Here is a 26,057-nt window from a genome sequence, read left to right as displayed (position 1 = left end):
TTGCCCACACTACATGGCTGCGAGCTTCAGGTGAGGTTTTTTTATGAATCTGACAAAGGTAGTTGCAGCAGATCTTTACTGTGAACTGCTTATTTTTGATTTAGTGGGTTCTCAGTTAACATTATTCAGTATACCCTTCTGTTGCCCAAAAGTGGAAGCACAACAGTGTGGTTGGTTTTTGATTACCCAGGTTTAATCTTTTTGTTGAAGAAACAGTACAGGCAGACAAAGGCAGATATCAATTCGCCTACTTGTCTTCTGCTTTCCATTTGTAAGGTATGTGGATACCAATCAGTGTTGCTTTCTCCATGATGCAGTACCTCTGAAAGTTAAGAATTCATTATTTTTCAAATGAAAGCATTACATTCTACAAATTATTATTTTGTTTATTTATTTTTCAATTAATGTAGTTTATGTAAGCAGTCAAGGAAATTCTGTTGGTAACATGTTGTGGTATTTGTCTTTTTTCTTTCTTCTTCTTAAATGACATACTTTCGAAACTATTCAACATTTTCCCAGTTAGAGTTGTGAAACAAGGAAATCATTCAGGGATCTCTGCAGGATGACATCAGCTGAAACAAGCCAACAGCGCATTTCCAAAGGAGAGGCAATACTGTAGTCAACAGCAGTGGAACTGCAGAAAAAAGACAAACATCGGTAAAATACTTTAGTACTGTACTTAAGACCACAAATGCAAAAAAAAAACAACAAAACAACAAAAACAAATGAACAAAATTTACTTTGCAGCAGAAATCTCTTGGCCATTGATCCTCAGTTTAGTAGAATGCTGATCTTGGACTTCGTCATAAACTGCTGGCTTCAAAGCTGCAAATCCAACAAAAACACAACATGGATGAGTTTACTTTACTATGATCAGGCAGTATTCTGATTTTAGTGTTTTACTCTGGTTTGTGCGTCTTTTTTTTCAAGCCCTGCCACCCTGAATTCTTTTGACATAGCTCTGATCGGAGATTTTATTTATTTGAAACATTGAACAAAAAAAAATACTTGACCCAGTACGACATCATACGAGCAAATGTGGAAAATTTTAACTAATACTGCAACGTAAACACAAACACACTCACACTCACCTAAAATTCCTTCAGTGTTGTCGGCAGATGTCTTCTGTCTTAAAACCGGCCAAAGGAATTTTTTACCCTTTTCCTCACGAATATAGATGACCAATCGCACGTCTTCTGCGGCAACATCTATTTCGCTATCCCGCATGATTACTGTCACACTGGAAAAATACACACCATTTTTTGTTAAACTTTTTTAGAACCCTTTAATAGATCTTTACATTGTCAAAACCATATAGAGCGAATATTGTACCATGTGCTATGCAGTTGTTGATATTACATCACTACAAATTTGATCCTGATGAAGCATAAACAGTTGGACAACGCCGGTCGCATTGAATTATCAGATTCAGTTGGATAGGTAGACGATTTAAAATGGAAAATTATTCTAGAAGTAGCACACTATAGCACAATATGTCATTTCAAGAATGACTCTCGACAAACACACCAGAATTCTCTCCTTAAATGTCTCAGAATTTTGACCTCCCCATGGTGTAGGTTTGTCAGAATGTAAGCTTGTGTATATTAGTTTTATGCAAACCTTGAACATATACATTGTATATACATGAACTTTATTTTATTTATTTTTATCTTTTATTATGTATGTATATTTTCTTCTACGTAAAATCTTGCATTTTCTTACTGAAGCAAACCATAACTGGTGATTTCAAGTCAGTATCTGGGATACTTTTAGCTCATCTAATTCTTTACACCTCTATAAAATGTTACCTTCCAGCTGTGATGACATCCTCCCCAGTGTGGCGTGTCTCTGACTGTCCCTGTCGGACATCTACTCCCACTGGTTTCACCTCAATGTGCACGTCACTTTTGGCGTGGATGACAATCTTTCTGAAGCCAGCGTTTGTTACCGAGTCCAGCTTACCATTCACAGACAGCTCTGGTGCAAATGAGACCAATATGAAGTCAAGACTCATGATAAATATGTAACATTACTGATGTTATTTAACATGGAGAGCAAAAGGCAGGTTGATGAATGTTTGGTCAGCTGAAGGAGAGGAGTTACTGACCCCTGGTGGGATGATGAAGAAGTTTAAGGCTGACAGTTCCACTGACGTCAAAACACACTGGCGGAGACGGACTCTCAGTTTTTAGCAAAAACCTGTGAGAAATAGGAGCTACAATAACAGAAACACATTTTAATGATCACTGGTCAATGCACTTTGAGAGCAGTGCAAATACACAAAACACAACATCATTGGACAAAACAAATAAAATAAAATACAATTACAAAAATAAAAAACAAAACAAACATAGTAATACATTCTAAAATAATCATCATAATTAGTATGATTTAAAACAAATTTTAGGAAAGGAGAGTTTTAGGGATTAAGTATATTTAACTTTTATAACAACTCAACACAAACATGAATAAAATGTTAACTTTTTCATACTTTATCCTTTATTGGCAGTGGATGCCTAAAGATTGGGCATCACCAAAATAATATTTTCATGCGTGTTTTATGTCTTTCCAGCATTGCCACGTCACAGAGCTCTAATTTTGCTCTGTTACACTTCCATTCATACATTTCAAGGTAGAACAAATGCAAGATGCCTCCATGTGTTTCACAAAGCTCAACAGGGAAGGGGGAAGTTGCTAGAGAGGCGGCAAACAAGTCAAACAGAAAGTTCTGAATTTAGTCCGTTTTCTGAGGATGATAGAACCCAATTATAATATGTATGAAAACTTCAAAGGAGAGACAAAAGTTGACTCACAATCTTGTGTTTTTAACCAAAAGCCCACCTCAGTTAACAGTGTGTTGCTGGTACAGATGGGAAACCAAATTATTCTCAAAAGTCTGCCCATTATTGAGTGTAGCACTAAAGCATTTATCAGAACGAGGTTAAATTCAGGGCCTGTATGGTGGTGTGTTGTTTGTATCACAGTCAGAAGGTTACTGATTCAAATCTTGAGGGGGGGGGGGGGGGGGGGGGGGGGGTGTCTGTACTTAGGTGAGTTCTCTCTAGGTGCCTTGGCTTCCTCCAACCATCCAGAGACATGGATGTTAGATTTACTATTGATTCTAAATTGTAAGTAGTAGATGTGAGCATCCATGGTTGTCCGTGAGCATGGATGGATAAATGGCCATGTGATGGACCCGAAGATCTGTCCAGGGTGTACCCTGATTGTTACTCAATAACCGCTGGTATAGCTTCATCAAGAAAGACACTCCCTGGAGCAATTTAGAATCTCCCATTAACCTAACAAACATGTTTTAGAAATTGTGTGAGGAAGCTGGAGTACCTGGAGAAAACCCCACGCAAGAACGGAGAGAGCATGCAAATTCCACACAGAAAGCCCCCTGTGAATTAAACTGGGGATCTTCTTGTTGGGAAGCAGCAGTCCTAGCCAACAAGCTGTGTTGTTTTTAAGTTTAACACGGATAATTGTTGGTGACAAAAATAGCATAATTAGAAGAATGAAAGAGCTCGGATTTTTACCTGGTTGGGCTAATGGACGAAAAGTAGGTCTTGGTCTGGAAAGGGCATATTTGACTGTGAATCCAAAATTAAACATCAGTTAATTGTCTAATTAAACATTTAAGACCTTTGTATTCAAACAGTGGAATTCCATACATTGTCTTTCATAACTAACTGAATAAATAAATGTATGCTCTTCTGGATGGCAAGATGCAAAAGACACAGAGCTTGGTGCTATGACCATTGGCTACTTATGACTTATCCATCATACCAAATCATACACGCTGAGAGGGAGTGTGCTCCTAACTGTTAGAACTTCTGCACTGAACTGCCACTCAGACCACCCAGCCTTCTTTGAGGCATGGCTTCTGGGAAGTTCTCCATTGTTCTGCTGGGAGACCTTATTGCTCTCATGGGTAGCGACAGTGTTGCTTGAAAAGGCGTGACTGGGAGGAATATCCTGTCAGATCTGAGCCAGATGGCAATTTTTTTGTTAGACTTCTGTGCTAGTTACAGTTTTGCCATAATAAACACCATGTTTGAACATCAGGGTGTCCATACGTGTATATGGGATCAGGACACTGTTTTACTGTATGTACTGTACTTTATGTTTTGGACACTAAGGGCCTGATTTACTAAAGGTTTGCGTGTGTTAAAACGTGTGCAAACTTGACATCACCCGCAAACCAAAGTGCCAGCTGATCTACTAACAGCGTGCAAAGAGGACTGTGCCTCTCAAATGCGCAAAATAGCACACGCTATTCATTTAGTACTTTTGCCCTGATGAATAATCAATATGGGGCGTACCCGCCAGAAATCGCTAAATACTGGGAGGGGAAGATGCAAATTGGTCCATTTACCACACGCAATAAGATTTACCAAGCCTGAAAGTTTTTGCGGGGATTGTGATTGCGTCTGTATTTAATACGTTCGAAAGGAAGGTGCTAATCTCCACATGCAAAAGGAGAAATATTTTATTTGAATGTTAAATCGAGTATTATTCAGCAAAAGGTTGCCACAGGAGGCACATTCATTTTTTTATTTGTGATAATAAATAAATCACGTGTTTTCATGGAGAAAAAAGTGTTTCTTATTGTGCGCCTATACTTGTTCTGCAGTTGTCATACCCCGGTGTTGTGCCGTATTCAGCACCCCTGCCGTGAAAAGCACCCCCTCGTCTGACAAAAAAATGATATTCTCATTCCGTGTCATGTTCTGTTTAGCGTCCAGTTTTGTGTTAATGATTCATGTTTAAATGCGCTCATTGATTCCACAAAAGTCATACTTTCCTACAATCACAGTCACAGATAACAAAAATCGGGTAAATGGTTATTGATGTCATTAATTAATAGCCTGCTTACTGTGTTGTCTTCCATAATATTTGTCAATATATATAATATAAATCGAAGTGTCAGTGTGTTGTTTTTTTTCTTGGTCTACTTATCATTGAATATACGAGGGGGTGCTTTTCACGGCAGGGGTGCTGAATACGGCACAACAATTTGCCTCTTCCACTAATATCTCTATAACTCCAACTCGTCAAATTTCATTTCGCTTGCGACTATATCCTGCTTTCCATCCAGACTCTCCATGGCGCAAAGTTTGCGCCGCAAACCGTAAGACCCGCAACACCTCATTTAAATACTGAGGTTTGCACCTGTTATCAATTGCGCACGCAATCTTAGTTGATCACCCGCAAAACACACAACAACAGCACGCGCAAACTTTTTCAGTGCACACGCAATTTAGTACTCTTTATTTAGGATCTTAGTAAATCGGGCCCTAAGAGAGGAGCTGAGCTGTCAGCCGATTACTACCTGGTAGTGAGCTCCATGAGATTGTGGACAAGGATGCTGTACGAAAATATAGTGAAGGAAGCTGGGAGGAATCTGTCAAAACATTCTTCAACTGAATTGAATTCCCTGCTTTCTTAAGAACCAAGAACAACGTCACTGATAAATTTAAGGAGGTTTTTGAAACATTTGTAAAATCGGAAATGCTCTTAATCTGACCGCAAAGCTTAATAATCTCAAACCAGAATTTATAACCAAAATTCATCAACCAAAGCTTAAAAATCAATTTCATAGACACCAATTGCCTAAGAATTCCTTTTTTTCTTTTATGTTATAAAGTTCAACAAGACCATTTAATAATAATAAAAAAAAAAATAATAATAATTTTCCTGTATTATTTCCACAATGGGGAAATTCTTGGTGAGTGCTGCGCATTGAACAACCTGGCACTGAATATCACCAAAACCAAGGAACTCATCTTGGATTTCAGGCGGAACAGAGCCGCCCCCGCCCCCCTGTACATCAACGGTGAATGTGTAGACAGGAAGCAGACAGGAAGAGGCTGCAGAGGGTGGCAAACAGCACAGAAGATCATCGGCTGCCCTCTGCCCTCCGTGTCTGATATCTCCAGCTCCCGCTGCCTCAGCAGGGCAAGAAACATTTAAAGGACAACACCCACCCTGGTTTCCACTTCTTTGACCCGTTGCCCTCTGGCAGGCGCTTCAAGTCCATACGGACCCGAACAAACAGACTCAGGGACAGCTCCTTCCCCAAAGCTGTGAACTTTCTAAACCAATAAGCTACCTCATACTGTGCAATATTCTTCATCCATTAATGCACAATATTCTTCACTCATTTATGTGCAATATTCTTTCATCCATTCATGTGCATTATTCTCTCATTCATTCATTTTCATAGTGTATATATATGTTTCCTGTTTCTTATTTTGTTGTTTGCATAGTCTTTACATGTGTTCAGTTTTATGGAGCTGCTGCCTAATCAGATTGTATCATTATAATGATAATACATTATTTCTATTCTATTCTACTATGAGGCGTACCTGAGGCATCATGATGACGGTAATCGGGACCTATTTCACAAGATAAAAATTAAGAGAAAGCATGAATCAAATTAGCTTACGCACGCACGCACGCACGCACGCACGCACGCACGCACGCACGCACGCACGCACGCACGCACGCACGCACGCACGCACGCACGCACGCACGCACGCACGCACGCACGCACACACACACACACACACACACACACACACACACACACACACACACACACACACCTGCAAGGCCAGGAAGACCTCCTCTAACTCCTGTTGAAATAGAAAAAACAAAGATGTACTTTTAAAAGGGTCATGCACTTGTCAATTACAGATTTGATAACACATGATTGGCAGTGTATATTGCGTCTATTACAACATAGGTTATCCCTAAGCGCTTTCCACAGACCCAGAACATGATCCCAGAGCAATAATTACATAAACATACAATTTAACAATGGCAGGTAAAAACCTTAAGCCAAACAGTGGCAAGGAAAAAAGCAGAGCGATTACAGTACATGTATGAACAGCATAAAACATAAAAATGTCTTGCTTTTTGAAAAAATACTAAAAAAAAAAAAACTAACAAAAAAATGCATATGCTGTTAGTTTAAATAAGAATGAACAACGATCTAGCTTGAATGGCCAAGGTGCTTTTAAAAGGGACATTCAAGTGATCCTGGTGATTAACACACTGCACCAGCGTCTACAGTGTGTAACATTAGTTAATTGTCTAATTAAATACTTAAGATGTTTATATTTGTAACAGATCCAGGATCTGTGCCTGTTGACCAGAGTAAATGTTCCTGTAAAATACAGGGAAATGATGAGACCGAGACTGGTGAAGTTTCTCAAAGCCTCACTTCTGGAGAGGGAAGGTAGTGTAATCTATTCATGGCTTACTGTTGAGAATAGATTACACTCCCGTATTCTCTCTTTTTTCAGAAATATTTTAATTGACAAAAAACCCCAGTATTTCTTTGACCAGGTAGGATATGTAAGAGATGTGCATAGCCATAGGACTAGACAAGCCAGTGGAGGTATTCTTGTTACCTTCAAACCAAGAACAAATATTTTTAAAAATTCTATTAGTTATAGAGCGATAATGGGATGGAACGCATTGCCTAACAGCATAACTAGTATACAAACAAAAATCACCTTTAAAAGAAAGCTAAAGGAACATCTGATGTAGTGTACTATTTTGCAAGGTTTTGAGTCTAATGCAACTGAACTACTGTACTAAAACATGCTGAACAAAACTGTTCAGAGGCAAAGTGTTGTGATGTGATGTTGTGATTTTGGTTTAGTTTTACAAAGTAATTGTATTGAGTTCTACTGCTGTTTATTTTATATTATTTTATTTTTATTTTAGCTAATTTCTAATTATTGTTTTTTGGTTAAAGGACGATTGTAGAGTAATATGTTTTGGAATGTTTGTCCTTGCTGGACCCCAGGAAGACTAGCTCTTGCCAAGGCAAGAGCTAATGGGGATCCGAATAAACAATAAAACAATAAACCTCGCTAGACCCTCCCACCGAGCAATGTGTAACTACAACTTAAACAAAGTCAATCAGAAAAAATCTTTTTTGTCTCTCACATAAACCAAAACAAATTTTTAATGTGATTACACATTAGTGTGTCACATATTCAAAGAGTGGAGTCCATTACATTCTCTTTCATAACTACTCGTGGAGCCAAATAATAAAATAAAAAGTAAAGATATCCTGCTCAAGACGCAAGACCTTGCATTTTAAACCTTTTAAAAAGGGACATGCAGGTCACCCCTGAGTGATCAATTAGAGGTTTTGTTCCACATTATTGGCAGCATTGCAATCACTACTAAAGCAGATTAACAACAGTGTGTGTGTGTGTCTCATGAATTATACCTGAAGAACCAAATCTAGGTGGACTATAAGCAATTCCTGTCGAGAAAAAAAAAGTCAAATAACATAAATTAAAGTCTAAGTTTTCAAATAAAATAAGTATAAGCAGCAAATTAGCTTGAAAGCTCAAGCTTTGCTTATAGAAAAGACACCCAGAGCTGTCAAAAGATGATCAAAGGAAGCTTTGATAACCCATATTTGTAGTGTTTAAATACTTCGGCTTGATTGTGTGGAAAAGAGGAGATAAAGCAAATGCAGGCAGTGTGGAGTGTGTGGAGAAGATCTGTGACAGAAGAGCAACAGCGAGAATAAAGGGAACGTTTGACCACTTAAGACTGAATTAGGGTTCTGCGTTAAATCAACGCAGAGCCTACGCCGTAGGGTACGCGGCTACGCGGGAGGCTCTCTGTAGCCTACGCCATAGCCTGACGTGCTCCTCCCAAAAAATGTAACTACACGTCGAGGCGACGCAGACCCAATGCAGACCAAGAGGGCTGTGTTTGGTTAGTTGGGTAGCAACGCATTTCCGGTTCCGGTTCGTGAAGCAGTAGTGAACTTTCAGCGCTCTTTTCTTCGTGTGTGTGTGATTTTTATTTATTTTTTTGGGTTGTTTTGGTTTTTTGCACAATACTTGTCCTTATCTCTTTGATTCACTGGGACCGGAAAAGCCAGAAGCTAAACAAAGTATCAACTAGCGCTCTGGGGGGGTATTGCACCGTGGCGAAATGGAGTGACGGAGAAGTCCGAATGGTTCACGACGGCGTCACGGCAACGGCGTAGGCTCTGCGTTGGTTTAACGCACAACCTTAAATCAGGCTTAAAGCTTTAAGACATCACACAAACACTACAGCAATCATCACACTACACACACTACACTCCATCTCTGTTTTCTCGTCTATCAGCAATTTTGGTCCTCTTTGTCAGAAGATGGGATCCAAATGTTAATAAAATATATTAGAGCAGACTGTCTGGTGAAAGACGCACACACTGTCGCAAACATTCACGCACTTTTCTGCAAGACTGAAATGCATTTAAATGTCATGGATAGGCGAAAGGTTTTTACCAAATCTTGGTTCTAACCACTAATATATATGCAGACAGTTGAGAAAAGAGCAGAAGACGAAAGAAAGGATTTCTGGATGTGATGAAAGAGGACAGGAAATTGACTGGTGAGGATTAAGATTAATATTTGTAATGCATGTCAGTTGCATGTCAGATGAAGCTGAAGTAGAATATGCCAACTTCCCCAAAGCTGTGAACTTTCTAAACCAATAAGCTACCTCATACTGCGAAATATTCTTCATCCATTAATGCACAATATTCTTCACTCATTTATGTGCAATATTCTTTCATCCATTCATGTGCATTATTCTCTCATTCATTCATTTTCATAGTGTATATTTATGTTTCCTGTTTCTTATTTTGTTGTTTACATAGTCTTTACATGTGTGCACTTTTATGGAGCTGCTGCCTAATCAGATTGCACCATTATAATGATAATAAATTATTTCTATTCTATTCTACTATGAGGCGTACCTGAGGCATCATGATGACGGTGAAGGGGACCTATTTCACAAGATAAAAATTAAGAGAAAGCATTAATCAAATTAGCTTACGCACGCACGCGCACGCACACGCACGCGCACGCGCACACGCACACGCACACACACACACACACACACACACACACACACACACACACACACACACCTGCAAGGCCAGGAAGACTTTTTGATTTGATAACACATGATTGGCAGTGTATATTGCGTCTATTACAACATAGGTTATCCCTAAGCGCTTTCCACAGACCCAGAACATGATCCCAGAGCAATAATTACATAAACATACATTTTAACAATGGTAGGTAAAAACCTTAAGCCAAACAGTGGCAAGGAAAAAAGCAGAGCGATTACAGTACATGTAGGAACAGCATATAACCCAATTTCTCGCTTTTTGAAAAAATAATAAAAAAAGAATAACTAACAAAAAATGCATATGCTGTTAGTTTAAATAAGAATGAACAACGATCTAGCTTGAATGGCCAAGGTGCTTTTAAAAGGGACATTCAAGTGATCCTGGTGATTAACACACTGCACCAGCGTCTACAGTGTGTAACATTAGTTAATTGTCTAATTAAATACTTAAGATGTTTATATTTGTAACAGATCCAGGATCTGTGCCTGTTGACCAGAGTAAATGTTCCTGTAAAATACAGGGAAATGATGAGACAGAGACTGGTGAAGTTTCTCAAAGCCTCACTTCTGGAGAGGGAAGGTAGACCTCGCTAGACCCTCCCACCGAGCAATGTGTAACTACAACTTAAACAAAGTCATCCAGAAAAAATCTTTTTTGTCTCTCACATAAACCAAAACAAATTTTGAATGTGATTACACATTAGTGTGTCACATATTCAAAGAGTGAAGTCCATTACATTCTCTTTCATAACTACTCGTGGAGCCAAATAATAAAATAAAAAGTAAAGATATCCTGCTCAAGACGCAAGACTTTGAATTTTAAACCTTTTAAAAAGGGACATGCAGGTCACCCCTGAGTGATCAATTAGAGGTTTTGTTCCACATTATTGGCAGCATTGCAGTCACTACTAAAGCAGATTAACAACAGTGTGTGTGTGTGTGTCATGAATTATACCTGAAGAACGAAATCTAGGTGGACTATAAGCAATTCCTGTCGAGAAAAAAAAAGTCAAATAACATAAATTAAAGTCTAAGTTTTCAAATAAAATAAGTATAAGCAGCAAATTAGCTTGAAAGCTCAAGCTTTGCTTATAGAAAAGACACCCAGAGCTGTCAAAAGATGATCAAAGGAAGCTTTGATAACCCATTATTTGTAGTGTTTAAATACTTCGGCTTGATTGTGTGGAAAAGAGGAGATAAAGCAAATGCAGGCAGTGTGGAGTGTGTGGAGAAGATCTGTGACAGAAGAGCAACAGCGAGAATAAAGGGAACGTTTGACCACTTAAGACTGAATTAGGGTTCTGCGTTAAATCAACGCAGAGCCTACGCCGTAGGGTACGGGGCTACGTGGGAGGCTCTCCGTAGCCTACGCCGTAGCCTGACGTGCTCCTCCCAAAAAATGTAACTACACGTCGAGGCGACGCAGACCCAATGCAGACCAAGAGGGCTGTGTTTGGTTAGTTGGGTAGCAACGCATTTCCGGTTCCGGTTTGTGAAGCAGTAGTGAACTTCCAGCGCTCTTTTCTTCGTGTGTGTGTGATTTTTATTTATTTTTTTGGGTTGTTTTGGTTTTTTGCACAATACTTGTCCTTATCTCTTTGATTCACTGGGACCGGAAAAGCCAGAAGCTAAACAAAGTATCAACTAGCGCTCTGGGGGGGTATTGCACCGTGGCGAAATGGAGTGACGGAGAAGTCCGAATGGTTCACGACGGCGTCACGGCAACGGCGTAGGCTCTGCGTTGGTTTAACGCACAACCTTAAATCAGGCTTAAAGCTTTAAGACATCACACAAACACTACAGCAATCATCACACTACACACACTACACTCCATCTCTGTTTTCTCGTCTATCAGCAATTTTGGTCCTCTTTGTCAGAAGATGGGATCCAAATGTTAATAAAATATATTAGAGCAGACTGTCTGGTGAAAGACGCACACACTGTCGCAAACATTCACGCACTTTTCTGCAAGACTGAAATGCATTTAAATGTCATGGATAGGCGAAAGGTTTTTACCAAATCTTGGTTCTAACCACTAATATATATGCAGACAGTTGAGAAAAGAGCAGAAGACGAAAGAAAGGATTTCTGGATGTGATGAAAGAGGACAGGAAATTGACTGGTGAGGATTAAGATTAATATTTGTAATGCATGTCAGTTGCATGTCAGATGAAGCTGAAGTAGAATATGCCAACTTTTATGGCAGTCTTCCATGTCATTTTTAGTTATTTTATTTGACAATAGAATTATTATTTATTATTATTATTATTAGGGCCCGAGCACTTACAGTGCGAATATGGAGCTAGAACAGTCTCATAATTGACAAATGCACAGGACAAGTTTTACAAATGCACAGACCGATTTGCAAATACACACACCATTTCACACGTGCACAGAACAATTCACACGTGCGTAGGACAAGATATACAAATGTATTTTTGATGCACACACAAATATAACCTGATTCACAAATGTTTTTTTGTATGTGAGTTGCGCTGGATTTGTGTGTGAGTTTTGAGACTCTCCTGACGTGACTAGATCCACAAATTTTTTTTTAACACGGAATGATCTGCAACCAATCAGATGTCTTCCTTTTGGTCCAGCCAATCATAAGAGCGCACCCCACGTGGGGGACGCAGAGCAGTGGATAAAACACGACTTACTCTAAACCAATCAGATTAAAGGGGCGGATACACCTGCTGTTTGAACTGCGTTAGCGCCGTTCACTTAGAAAAGTGATTAATATTTCGAGTTGGTGGAGTAAAGATAAATAAACAGTAACAGGAGATAAAAGATAAATAAACAGGATGGAGAGGAGATCATTGTTCTGATTTTCTTGTGATCCCGGTAAATCATCAGTTGCTGCATCGGCAGGACTTGGAGTGCAGTCTCCTGACGGCTCTGGTTGAACGGCCCGACAAACCATCTCAGATCGCGCTGTTTTATTTACCGGGACTGTTCTAGCTCCATATTTATAGCTCCATATGCGAAAGCCGTATTGTATCTGTAGGAGATGTTATCCTCGTTGTTTTTCTTCTGACGAAAGGAGGGCCTTTTTGCCCCCCTAAACGTGCCCCAAAAGTCACCAAATTTTGCACGCAAGCCAGGCCTGGTGATAAATTTGATATTTAATGGTTTGCATTAATGGGCGTGGCAAAATGGCTCAACAGCGCCCCCTAGAAAACTTTGTGCCTCAAGCCCCACAATATGGTTTGACATACATGCACGAAAATCGGTACACACCTGTATCATGTCGCAACTTAACGAGAAGTCTCTTGGTGCCATGGCCGAAACCGAACAGGAACTCGGCCATTTTTAATTAATTGTGTAATTTTGGCGCAATTTTTGCCATTCCTTCGGCAGTTAATACGGCCCGAACCATAATGTGCACGCAGGTGTGTTATACATCAAAATGTGCGACTCGATCCTGCGACAACGCACATTACTTTTCTCAGTCAAAAGCGTTACCGTGGCGACGATAGATTCCAAAAAGCGCGCCCTCACTTCATCTGGTTGGTGCGTATTTGATAGTTCCTACTTTCTGCCATAACTTTTGAATGGTATGACATACAGAGTCGTGGGTGGTGTCATCTGACTCGGTTTTGACTCCTTCACCTAATTGGTGCAAATCAGCCCCGCCCCTTCTTCTGATTGCTCGATATGTGGTAGTTACAATTTTCTGCAATAACTTTGGAATGGTTTGACATAAAGACTCGTGGGTGGTGTCATCGGACTCAGTTTTGAGTTCTTGAACATAATTGCTGCAAATTAGCCCCGCCCCTTCATCTGATTGTTCAATATCTGATAGTTCCTACTTTCTGCCATAACTTTTGAATGGTCTGATATAGAGAGTCGTGGCTGGTGTCATCCGCTAAATGTCCAGGCCTAAAGAATCTACATGCAAGTCATACAAGCGCTTCCACTATTCCATTATTATTTTTTTTTTTTGCATTTGGTAATTGGATAATTATTTGTAATATGTTAAATGAACTGGAAAAGAAATAAAGGAAAAAATGCATTCATTTTTAATGCAGCTGAATCTCACCTGGATCCCCCATTGGTCCTAAAAGAAAATAAAAGAATGGTTTTGATTTTGCACTTATTTGTTGAATTTGGGTTACTATATAGGATGTTTTACCGTACCCATGACTCCAAAACCCGGACTGTAGGACTGCAGTTGGAATGACTTTTCACCTTCTTTGGGCTTGTGAAGCACAGCCGTGTTCTCCCCCTGAGGCTTAGTGACCACCATGGATGTGAGAGGGGTCACAAAGCTGTACTTCAGCGACAGCTCCAACGCTTCTTTCTTCACTTCCTCTTTCTCTGCTCCGGATGACATCAGCCTGTACCATGCATGTTTATGTAAATAAGACAGCTGAGGCCAGCAGTAAAGAATCACTGCAATATTTGTATTTTTTATACCAGCTTAATGTGGTTTAAACTACTCTCAAACACAAACAACGATGTGCATTTTTAAAGGATAGTTATAATGCATCTTATTTTGTTGTACTGTACTGCCTTGGTCTTTTAAAGCAGCACAACATAACTTTCAGCTTTTGTTGAGTTTGGCGGCATCTTTTGGACAAAAGCGGTAGTGCTTTACCAGAAAGAACGGAAGCCAGGGAGCAGTATATGGAGAAAATAATGATTATTAACGGTTTGGATCCATATGAAATCCCTACTAAAGAATGGAGCTCCTCGTCGGAGCTATAGAAGGGATTTACTGCCGCAGTTCTGTTAATATTTTTTCCTCAACAAACTAGTTTTATCTGAAGATTGGGGTTAATTGCACCGCAGAGAGCTGGCCAGCAACTGCGTTTAGCTGGAGAAGTAGGGAATAAAACCCGTGTTTTGATCCGACCCGGTCTCTGAATCAGAATCAGAATCAGAATCAGAAAAGCTTTATTGCCAGGTCAGACATAATCAGACGAGAGAACTTGACTCCGGTTTACACCGATGGCACCATTAATACGGACGCCATTTATGGCGTCCATAAATGGTTTACTGTGTGGAACGTTATGTTTGGTCGTTACAGCCGCGATCCAAGCGAGCCGACCACTCTTTCACTCTTTTACTCTGTTATCTCAGATACTTGGCCTCCGTGGTTCTGCCTCCGAGCAGGAAAGCTGTGAAAAGTTAAACCATTAGCGATCTTTTCCCCACGTCTGTTATGTGGAGCTGCTGCAGCTACAACACAGCAACGGGTTACCAGCTTCTGTGGAGCTCTGCGCTCCAAGCCCCGCCCATTTTCGTCTCGACTACGAATCGGGAAGGAGGGGGAAGTGACGTATGCCGTAAAGCAGTCAAAGCCTTAAAAATTTGTAGTTTTTTAGTGTGGCAGGGTTCCTACCATGCTCCTCAAAGTTACATAGTGCCAGTGAAGGCGATACAGACCCCTCAGACCATGACAGAGGTGTCATTAAACCTGTTGGAAGTTGATGTACCATCACAATGGTACATGATATTAAAGTGGAAAAGTTACATAGTGCCACTTTAATATTTCAAATGTAGAAATTACATTTGTAACTAGCATTAAGGAAAGGAGAAACAAAGTGTACCCTAACTATACAATGGTTCAATAAAGTATTGTACAATGTTTAAATTAGTTTTCCTGGACGGACTGTAGTAATTACCAGTCACAATCTGAGACATTTTTTAACTCCAAAAGCCAGAATATAAAATAATATCTTGATTTTATTTTTTTTGTCCACCATTGAAAGAACGAGAAACAAATTAAACCTGAAGCTATGTGAAAGAGAGCTTATTACAAACAAGAAAAAATGTTAAAAAAATGAAACAGATCACACTCACTCTTTGTCCAGAAGCTGTTTAACCGTTAGGTAGGCCCAAATCCTCTGGAGGAGGCCTTCAGGTACTGTTCCAGGAGGGGGTGCGATGGAGGAACTTGTGTTACAAAATGTCATCTTTCTGTTCTTCTGTTGTAATACAAATGAATTCTCATGTTAGTATTCAATTACTTTTACCGGGGTCTCAGGAGATTTGGTTTTGTGGACTGATCCTTACTGAGATAGCCAGGACTTGAGGTACGAAGGTTTCAATGTTGTTGTCGGTGATCTGACCGGCCACCACGATCTCAGAGCCGTTATAATACTGGCTGAAATTGGTCTGAGTTAGATTGGCTCCACCCTCATAGATCATTGTCACATCTGTCAAGAGTGGGGTGGCCACTTCTTCATAGAAACCCTGTTAACATAAGTTATGGACGCATTTAGATGTTTTTAATCCCTACAGTAAAACATGTTTGAGTTTTAACAACAATTTAGGTAATTACTTTCTTAGAAAAAATTAAAATGTGGACAAAAATACCTTTAACTGTAAATCTGCATCAGAATCTTCATAAATCCGTCTTGCCACACCGTTGTTCTGCAGCGACATTTTCTCAAGGAACTCAAAATTCACATCAAACCCAAATCCGAGACAGTACAGTGGGAATTTGCCTGCAATGGCCTCTTTTGCATTTGACTGTATTCTCTCAAGATTTGTCTCCCCTATAAGGAGATAAAACACATTAAGTACTATGAAACAACTACCTGAAGTATCAGTGTAAAATGCTGGGGACTGTTGTTTTGTGGAGGAGTATTTATTCATTTCATCTACAGGTTGTTGTTGTCGAGCTGTTTAAACACTTTTTTCTCTTTCCCCTGATCCAACCCATGCTGAAGACCAGGGCCGCCGCAAGGGGTGTGCGAACCGTGCGACCGCACGGGGCCTCGCGCCCCAAGGGCCTCGCGCTATGGGCCTTTTTTTTTTTTCAAAAATTTTTTTTTTCGTTTTTTTTTTTTGTTTTTAAATATCAACAGTCACGTTCCATTACAGACCTAAGTGTGTACTAGTCTGTGCATATCAATAAATATATGTGCAAAAATTTTGCGAGGGCCCCCCCAGACGGCTCTGCTGAAGACCCATACTACTTTGGACACTACTCAGCTGATACTTAATCTAGTTTCTTTTTAATCTGACCAACATTATGGTCTTAAATTATTGAGTTATTTATTAATTTATCTTATACAAATAATGGCTTTTAATTTTTACCCATATCAATCTAGGCCATAATATGTTAAAGACAAAACAAAAATAATAGCCTATAGCCTGTAATATTGCTAATATCAGAGGGTTCTCTGAACAGTCAGGAGTATATTCTTCTAATAATATATTATATAAATAATAACATTTAGCTAACACTTAAGCTTAAACCAAATATAAGTTGTACTACTTTACATAAACCACCTACATTAATTTGATAATTTGATACTGATACTTGTCTGTTTTGTTGGTCATTTCAGGAGTACCAAGAAATATCTCAAAAAAATGAAATGAATGAAATACTGTCACCGTGAAATACAGCGTTATACTGTACCAACACTGTCGCTGTACCGTACTGTAAAATCCCAAACTGTTACATTCCTATTTTATAATGACCTGCAGTGGGATCTCCATCAGTTAGAAGTATAAGGATAGATGCAGAACCTTCTCTGGGATGTGCATTCAGCATACTTGCTCCATCCAACACTGCTGCATTAATGTTTGTAGCTGGAATTGAAAACACATTTGTCACTGCCGTCATATAGCCAGATGTTTATTTTCCAAGTCAAAGTAATTTGTTAAAATATCTCACCTCCTCTGTCCCTGATATTCTTTGCAAATTCTTTGGCTGACAACAGATTCTCACTGGTGGCCTGAACAAGTTCTCGTTTCCAGTGAAAAATGCTGCCATCAAAAGTGATAATCCCAAAGAAGTCCTCATCGGCCAGGTCATTTAAGATATGGATTAATGCTGTTCGGGTCTGAGCAAGAACATGGTAAAAATAAACTATTTTGTTTTTCTTTAGTTCAATCATATTTTTTTTCAAAACTACTGATATAACTTTTGAAATAATGTAGTTGATAAATACAATAAATCATAGAAACAACAGACTTATTAAATACTTACCTGTGTCATTTTTCTGCCACTCATTGAGCCACTACGATCAATAAGAAAGACAACATTTTTTGGTATTTGGGGAAGACCTGATGGAGAAAAGTGATGGACAAAGTACCCATCTAATGCCTGAGAGGGAGTTAAAAGAAAGTCTGGTTAAAGTATGTAGTACTGGAGAGATATAGGAAAACTGAATATGTTTGAATATGTGTGTTTAGGTCAATATTCCCACGAGACTGCTTAACCTTGAGGTCTCCCAGCTCGGTGTCTCTGTTGACATCATAAGTAATAATCAGATCACCATTCATGCCTTGCTCTCCACAGCTGTCACAGGTTTTTTGTTGGTCCACCGTTGGATAAAAATGGACCCAAGCCTGGAAACCACATGGAGAATGTCTTATAGTTTGACAGTCAAAGAAGTCACAGATTGACTGAATGACCGAATTAATTATTTTTGTTTATGTTATTATTTTAACTTAAATGTTTACTTTTATCAATCCATATACAATATTTACAAGTGAATGCCAAACAGTAGCTGGTGTCTTGGTTTCATGTAATAGTTTCTTACTACAAATTACCCTCAAATCTGGAAATTCATTGTGCTCATCACATCCAATATTATAGGTTTTGATAGTCAGGATTTTTCTTTTTGAATGCTTTCCAATTACTAATGCCTTGCTGGAATAACCTCACAGTGGCTGGTACCATGGCCAAATGTAGCAGTCTCGCATACAGTAACTCCACCCCTGTAATTGAGATTTCACTGATTAAATGGTCATTCACAGTGTCATACAAACATCCCTTTCTCAACACCTCTCCACAGGGGTTCCCCAAGGCTTGATAGTAGGTCCCCTTCTATTTACCATCTATACAACTTCATTGGGCCAGGTCACCTGCATCCACATGGGTCCTTCTGTCACTGATATGAAGACGATACCCAGCTCTTCCTGTGACTCCTGCAACATAAACCTACCCGCAGGGATATCTCCCTGCCTTCCTGACATCTCCCCATAGACGAAGAAAGACCATCTTAAATAAACGTACTACTACTACTACTACTACTGTCATTTCGCAGACACTTTTATCCAAAGCAACTTATATCTGAGAGAACAACACAAGCAAAAAATCACATAGGAGGCTACAGCTGGATAAGTGCTGGTCAGACTGCTGAGAGTCCAGTTAGACAGAGGTGCCATGCCGGTGCTAGATTTTATTTTTTTTCCCGCCCAACCCCACAGTCCCTTTATACAAGAAAGCTACGTCAAACACCACCAAGCAATCACAATGCCACTGTTTAGCTTAAGGTTTTTCTCCCACTAGGGAAGTATTTACCTGCAAGTGTTTATGTTATGTTTATGTAATAATTGCTTTATGCTCATGTTCTGGGTCTGTGGAAAGATCCTAGAGACAACTTCTGTTGTAATAGATGCTATATAAATAAAATTGAATTGATTTGAATTGAACAAGTGCATGGAGCTTACTCAGTGCTGAGTCCTGCAAGGAGCTGGACAAATCTTCTAACTAACTCTGATGAACAGAGAAGTTTACTAGATGCAGAAGTGCTCCAGAGACTTAAAGGGGACCTATTATGGCATCTAATACCTATTTTAAACAGGCCTTGAATGTCTTAAAAACAAGCTTTTGATTGTTTTTGCTAAATAAATTAGAAATTCAGCCTCTGAGCCATGTCTTTATCTTCTCCAGTCTCTAACCTCATTATCTATGGGGAATTCTGAGTGGGCGGGGAGGTTATGATAATGAGGCACTGTGCTGATTGGCTGACTGAATGACGCGATACACCGCTATGAAAAAATGGCGGAAGCTCCGGCCGGCGGAGTTAGTTGTGGACGTGGTTTCACGCATCGGAGGCCGAGCTATGTAAATCAGGCCCGTCGTTACGTAACGATGGGCGCAGAATCTGAACGGCTCGTAAAGGCCACATCTCACTGGATGGCTCATCCGGGCGGCTGTACAGACACTGCAGAATTTGGTTGCTTTCCTCCTTCTCTGAGTTGGCAGGCTGAGGGGAGACCACTTTATGTATGTTAAAGCAAGAAAAAACGTGTTTTTCATAATAGGTCCCCTTTAAGGCAGATGGAAAATTACTGGAGTCTGCCTGTCCTAAATACAATTGTTGATTCTATAATCTGACTTTGGCAGAGCGGCTTGGCAGGCTGCTCCAGTCACAATCTCCCTGGAGGAATGAAAACAAGATGCTCTGCTCCCACTAGCCCTCCCTTTCCCAGGACATCTGTGGACCTGTATCAGAACTGTACCGGGCCGTCTGATAACATCAAGGACAATGGCTGAGGAGTAGCTCTGGGGAAAGTTCACAGACTTACCGTTCACACACACACACTTGCTGATAACCATACCTCCCTCATTTTCAACGCCTTCCCCGGCTCCAGCCCCCTCTTATCAGCCCCCCCAGCACAGTCTCCAGGTTGGAGCGCCACGAAGCCGCGCCCCTCACTTTGATGAACTGTGCCGGGATCACCCCGCCCCCCCCCCCCCCCCCCCCCACTTGCCCACCCCGCATACCCATGGAAGTTTTCTTTGTGATGTTTTTTTGCTGTGTGTATGTTGCTTTTCTGGGCTGTGGTGTTTTTTGCACCTTGACACTGTGTATTTAATACAGTGCGAAGATGCCTTTTTTTCCCTCTTCCATCCCAGTGTCATCCTTCCTCCAAGAAATGGCGTCCGTAGAAACAAATGGTGCCAGCGGTGTTAACCAGAGTCAAGTTCTCTTGTCTGACTATGTCTGACTTGTCAATAAAGTTTTATTCTGATTCTGATCTTCTGATTCTGATTAAAGAGCTGAGTCTTTACCTTGCTCCCCAGGACTGATCATTTGGTCATTCCTGCCTATCAGTCTGGACAGTCTGTCCAAAACAGCATCGCCTTTTCATCTATCACACCATCAACAGTGGTGAAAATCATGCTTGATTACCAGCTAACCTTCTCTAACTAGGTTGCTGCTTTGATCATGCCATCTTGCATTTCACAACATAAAGGAAATCAATTAACTCCCTAACTATAACAGGTAAGTCCTGGTACAGGCCATGGTTATCTCCCACCCCAACTTCTGCATTGCTTTTGTTGTTGGTCTTGTATGTATGTATTGTTTTCAATGAACATAAAAGGACTCAAGTCACTCCATTGCTCATTAGCCTGCACCACCTACTAGTAAAAATCTAATTTAGATCACTTCTTCTGTCCTACAGGGTGATATTTGGGTCAAGTCCCATGTACCTTAACTTAATCATACAGACTTACACTTCACGCTTCGCATTGCATTTCTCAAAAGAACGCTGTCTGGTAGTACCATCCCTACGCTCAAGGCGCTCTGAGTCTAGAGTCTAGACAGTTCTCACTGACTCACCACACTAGTGGAACAACCTGTCAATTGCTATCAAAACCTGGCGTTCTTTTTTATCTTCAAAATGCTACTAAAGACATATTTTTCCACCGCCATCTTCTTAACTGCCTAGCATAACTAACAGAATCTAACTCTTTTGCACTTCTCTATGTAAGGTAATGTCTCTAGCTTTATGTTTGATTGGGTCATCTGCTTCCACTTTCTAACTACTTTTCTCCTTTGGAAAGTGCACGTTTGGCATACTGCAATGCTCACTCCAGTTCCTCCTTATATAAGTAATTTTGGAGAAAGTTGTCTGTTACATGCAATGTAATGCAAATTTAATGAATTTATGGATCCGGACACAAGGATAAGTAGGTATTACTTATGGGGAGTGATGAGATCAAACCCAAGAGGATGAATAATAAGTGTTTGTTTAACAATTATGATGAAATATTTGGGTTCATTTGGGTTGACCACCTGAAATATTGTATATAAGAATTATATGTATAGAAAGATGAGAAATGAAACAGATTTGACCCCTAACACTTTCAAAAGAAATTGATTTAAAAAAAAAATGTTGACCAAAGTAAAATAGCTTAAATAGCTGAAATAGATATATCACTGTGTGCTGTACCTGCTTGTCTACGTGTGTTTTGGTGATGGCATTAGCAAGGGCTCCGGTGCTCAGTCCTCCTTTCAAATCAATGAAACTGATGCCAGCCTTCTCGTGAATGTGCACATCAATCTGCCAGAGATAGAATAAATGGAAATAATTATTAGAACTTATTCTGGAAGTTTTTTTATTTCAACAATTTCGCTTTCCTGGATGTTGAAGATACCTTGAAGTCTTTGACAGGCTGCATGGGTCGAGCATGGATTTGTAACTCGTACTTGCCAAGCATTCGTTTCACCAGTTCCTCATAAGTGAGTTCAAAAGTGACTTTTTTGTGAGGAGCCACCGTAACAGAGGTCTTAAAATCCTCCATTGTCCTCCCGACAGAGCTACAACAATGACATTTGTTATTGTACTGGCTACAGATGATGACTTCAGACAGGACATCTGCTGTGAATGACTGAAATAACGAATGATTTCAATCTGATTTTAGATATATTAGAGAAAGGAGTTCATAAAAAAATCTCCATTGTTTTCTGTGATATTGTCCTAAATAGCATGCATCATATCTCTTTACGATCAACATATAAGACTGTCAATAAAAGACTTGGTGATAATTGAATTCATCCATTTTTTTACCTGACAATTCCAGCACTTTCACCGCGGGTCACAGCGTCTGTGTACTGCTGCTGAGCTTGCTCCTTAGTTTTTACAACACCATCATAAACTTCACCATCCATCAACCTGCAGATGACCACAGAAAACCTTTGTTTGAACCCTGAGTATCACTTGACTTGTTAATAACTACTACTATAATAGCCATTTCTTTTCAGAGGCCTTTAGATAGTCAAAGATCATGTTTCTTTCACGCACATCCTGAATTTACTGATGAAGGCATTTTTGGGAATCTGCACATGGAATTCGATTTCCTTGGACTCCTCTGCACGGTTGACCACACGGCTGTTGATGACAGTGGTGGCATAGCGACTGTTCACGGTGGCGTTGATGTGAAAGCTGTAGATGTCCCAGTCACCCTGCGTAAACATGAGACACATATTACAAGTAATGACAAGAACAAACCTGATAGCCAAAACAAAATTTAAAGACTTTCACCCTCAAGCCAGGATAAGATGTATACACTCACACATTTTTGTTTTGATAACAGTAGATTGATTTCAATAAATTCCCAAATGTGGGTTGATTAGTGAAATCGCCCCATATTTTTTTTTAACGCAAATATGGAAGCAACTCGGTTTTATCAGCAGACCTTTACCATCATCAGTAGTTTTGACCTCAAGTTTCCGTCATGCCTAATAAAGCTTTGCACTTGGTCTTACACAAAGGAAATAGCAGTGACCTACTGTACATTTGTGCTAAAAAGAGTTTAGTCCTCAAACTGTGTGTAAAAATAAATTGTTTTTTATTTGCTTTAAATTTGCACCAGCAACATGTTTAATACTAAATGTTATATTATATATTATCCCTACTGCCCACACTTTTTAAGAATGCGGAAGTAGGGATAATATATAATATGGGGTCTACTATTATCTTTGAATTTCTTTCTCAAAAGTCTTCTCTGGAGCTCACCTCCAACATTTTGTAAGGCTGCTTCATTCTGTTAAAATATATCTAATGTTTACAAAGAGTCAGCATAAAAAGAAAGCTTGTCATCTCTATTGCAATTCAACTTAACTCGGTTTAGTTAAATCGTAAGAAAGCTGGTTTCTTAACATTGTGAAATATAATTGAAAACCTAACTCAATATAAAGACTTTGAGTTCAAACTGAATGACTCAGCATTGTGGCTTTAATGCTCAACCAAAGATTTAGTGTGTACACACTTGTGTTTTGCAACTTAGATCCATTCCCAGAAGAGTAACACCTACACTTAACTTAGATTTTAATCTAACTTTAAACAAGGTCCTTAATCTTGAAGTTAATCATTTTCTATACAGTCTTCCAACTATAGGGAAGTGTTTAACCATTTTGTAACTGTGAGACCATATTGATCTCTCCGCCCACACACAGATTTGTACACATACAGTACCTACAGTGTTTAAACTCAACCTTGAGTACAAACCCAAAACCAATAAACTAAAACCAAGTTTGAATCCTAAAATAATTCTGGTAACAGTAATGATAGCTAAAATTGCAATGCTGACTGGTTCTAAAATGTTAAGGGGTCCACACAAAAAGCACACGGATGTGAACGCAACTCTTAATTGTACAATCATCTCTTCAAATTTACCGATCATAGGATTAAAAAAGAGAGTAAGCACATACTTTACGGGTGAATTATTGTTGTGTTGGCAACAAAGTTGGTGACTTCAACATTATGATTGTATAACACAGCTTGAGCAGGATCACATTAATTTGAAAAGTAGTCTGAATACAAATTGCAAAGCAATTATTGTTAGAAGAGACGAGGGTGCACTTAATAGCAAAAACTGATGCAGCCACAGATTTTGTAATTTTTGCCTTTTTTCACCACTCTGAATATTTTTTAACATTTTCAGAGCAGCTGCACTGCCGTTTGCAAATCAGATTACAAAACAGCAAATGAGCAAACTAGAACTGTGTACATCAATGTAGCATTACTTTTAATAAACGTCTTATATTTCAATGAATTCCATCTGTTTCTGCTTCTCTCTTTTAACAACAATATGGCTTTGTGTGCGTGTGTCTAAATGCAGATTTTTCCAAATGGATTCCTGTTCTGTATGTTGATAAAAGCATAGTTACACAGCAGATGCATGAATAAACAGCATGAAATTACCCTGGGGGTAAAGTACACAGAGGTCCTTCAACCTGCTCTTTCTGGATATCAAAGGCAAAGTTCAATGTGTTGTAACTGACTTAAAGATCTTTGACATATTATCTAAATATATTTGAACATACCTAGCTGTAAAGTTTAAATGTACTTGTTTAATTCTATTTGGTTGTTTAGTGCGGCTCACCTTTCCTGTTGTGTGACCATACCTTGTTGGGTAGCGTAGCAGCCGAGGTCAGCAGCAGCCCCAAGAGGGACAGTTGCAGCGCAGCTCTCCGCATGGTGCTTCAGACCAGAGTGAGACCCACACAGATCAAACTGTGTTTTAAACTCTCCCAAACACACAATGTTTCTGGAGTGACCCCCCTCCCCCAGAGGAAGTGTCTGACATACAGTAGATATCTCTACACCTCAGTGACTGTTTTTAATTAAATCTTTGAAAAGGAAATACTTAATCAGTGACAAGGGAATGTCAGTTCAAGCTTAAATGAAATCAAATGTGGAAAATAGCAAAAGAGAAGAATCTAATAAACAACAACAGGGAATGTTTTGTTAAATGCATCAACACTGTGTAGCAGACAGTACCTGAGCAAATTACTTCTTTGCTGTTAAATCCTAAAGTTTACAAATGATAGACTTGTGGGGAAAGTGAATCTCACCCTCCTGTTCTTGAATGTTGGAAGTGATTTGCTGTTGTTGTAAATCCTCTGTATTGGCATTCATGAAGGCCCACCAACTTTTCTTGACTTGTTGTTATTACAAGGTTGTTTTTTTTCCACCAAAGAAATGTTCTGCAGTCATCTACTATAATTGTCTTCCAGGTTTTTTGATTTTGATGAGCTAACTAAAGCCTCTTTCTTTTTTTATAATTCATTGTTCATATGTTCATTTTTAATAATGAACAAAATTGCATGTTTGACCAGCCCTAAGGCTTTTGACATCTCTTATAATAATAATAATAATAATAATAATAATAATAATATTAAACTTTATTTATATAGCACCTTTCAGACGAAAGTCGCAGCTCAAGGTGCTTTACAGTAACAGTACAAATAAGAAACAACAACAGCAAATAAAACAAAAAACACAAATATTTAAGTGCAGTGATATAAAACATAACCCTCACAAAATTCAGTTTCAATTTCCTCCACAGAACAACTACCGGTACTAAGATAGGATAATGTAAAAAGGAATATAAAAATTGAATATATGAATATAAAAAGGTAAAAATGCTGCACGAGTCGTAGGCATATGAAAAATAAAAAGATAAAAATATCAACAAATAAGAGTACAAAATAAAAATGATCATATAAAAACATTTAAAAGTATAAAAATAATGCAGACAGTAAAAATCAATGATATATACGGTAGATAAAAGGAAAATGGCAGCTAAGGCGCGGTTATGTTATGTTTAAATGCTTGAGTAAAGA

At 39.2% G+C, this 26,057-nt stretch overlaps 1 protein-coding gene across 6 annotated transcripts; it reads right to left on the bottom strand.

Moving 5' to 3' along the window:
• Positions 1–365: 365 nt before the first annotated feature.
• Positions 366–24,931, bottom strand: LOC133448549 (inter-alpha-trypsin inhibitor heavy chain H3-like). 6 transcript variants are annotated; one of them, XM_061727185.1, is made up of 25 exons: positions 24,837–24,931; positions 22,732–22,892; positions 22,498–22,602; positions 22,085–22,247; positions 21,880–21,990; positions 18,130–18,258; positions 17,897–18,013; positions 17,582–17,750; positions 17,386–17,496; positions 16,273–16,454; positions 15,970–16,149; positions 15,757–15,881; positions 14,089–14,288; positions 13,991–14,008; positions 10,901–10,936; positions 9,788–9,817; positions 8,255–8,290; positions 6,612–6,641; positions 6,372–6,401; positions 3,540–3,593; positions 2,108–2,215; positions 1,809–1,977; positions 1,092–1,240; positions 741–825; positions 366–634 (listed from the first exon to the last, which is right to left on the bottom strand). In XM_061727185.1, exons 1-25 carry the CDS (start codon positions 24,906–24,908, stop codon positions 520–522), a joined length of 2,685 nt encoding a protein of 894 aa, XP_061583169.1. In that variant the 5' UTR covers positions 24,909–24,931; the 3' UTR covers positions 366–519. The 6 variants fall into 6 exon arrangements, 5 of the variants coding, with proteins under 5 accessions (XP_061583169.1, XP_061583170.1, XP_061583171.1 ...); XM_061727186.1 differs by having other exon boundaries at positions 14,140–14,288; XM_061727187.1 differs by lacking the exons at positions 9,788–9,817; positions 10,901–10,936.
• Between the last annotated feature and the right edge of the window lie 1,126 nt (positions 24,932–26,057).

Source organism: Cololabis saira, chromosome 8 (assembly GCF_033807715.1).
Source record: "Cololabis saira isolate AMF1-May2022 chromosome 8, fColSai1.1, whole genome shotgun sequence".
NCBI classification, from domain to species: Eukaryota; Metazoa; Chordata; class Actinopteri; order Beloniformes; family Belonidae; genus Cololabis; species Cololabis saira.
The sequence above is the reverse complement of the archived record's forward strand: the minus strand, read 5'-3'. Positions and strand labels throughout refer to the sequence as shown.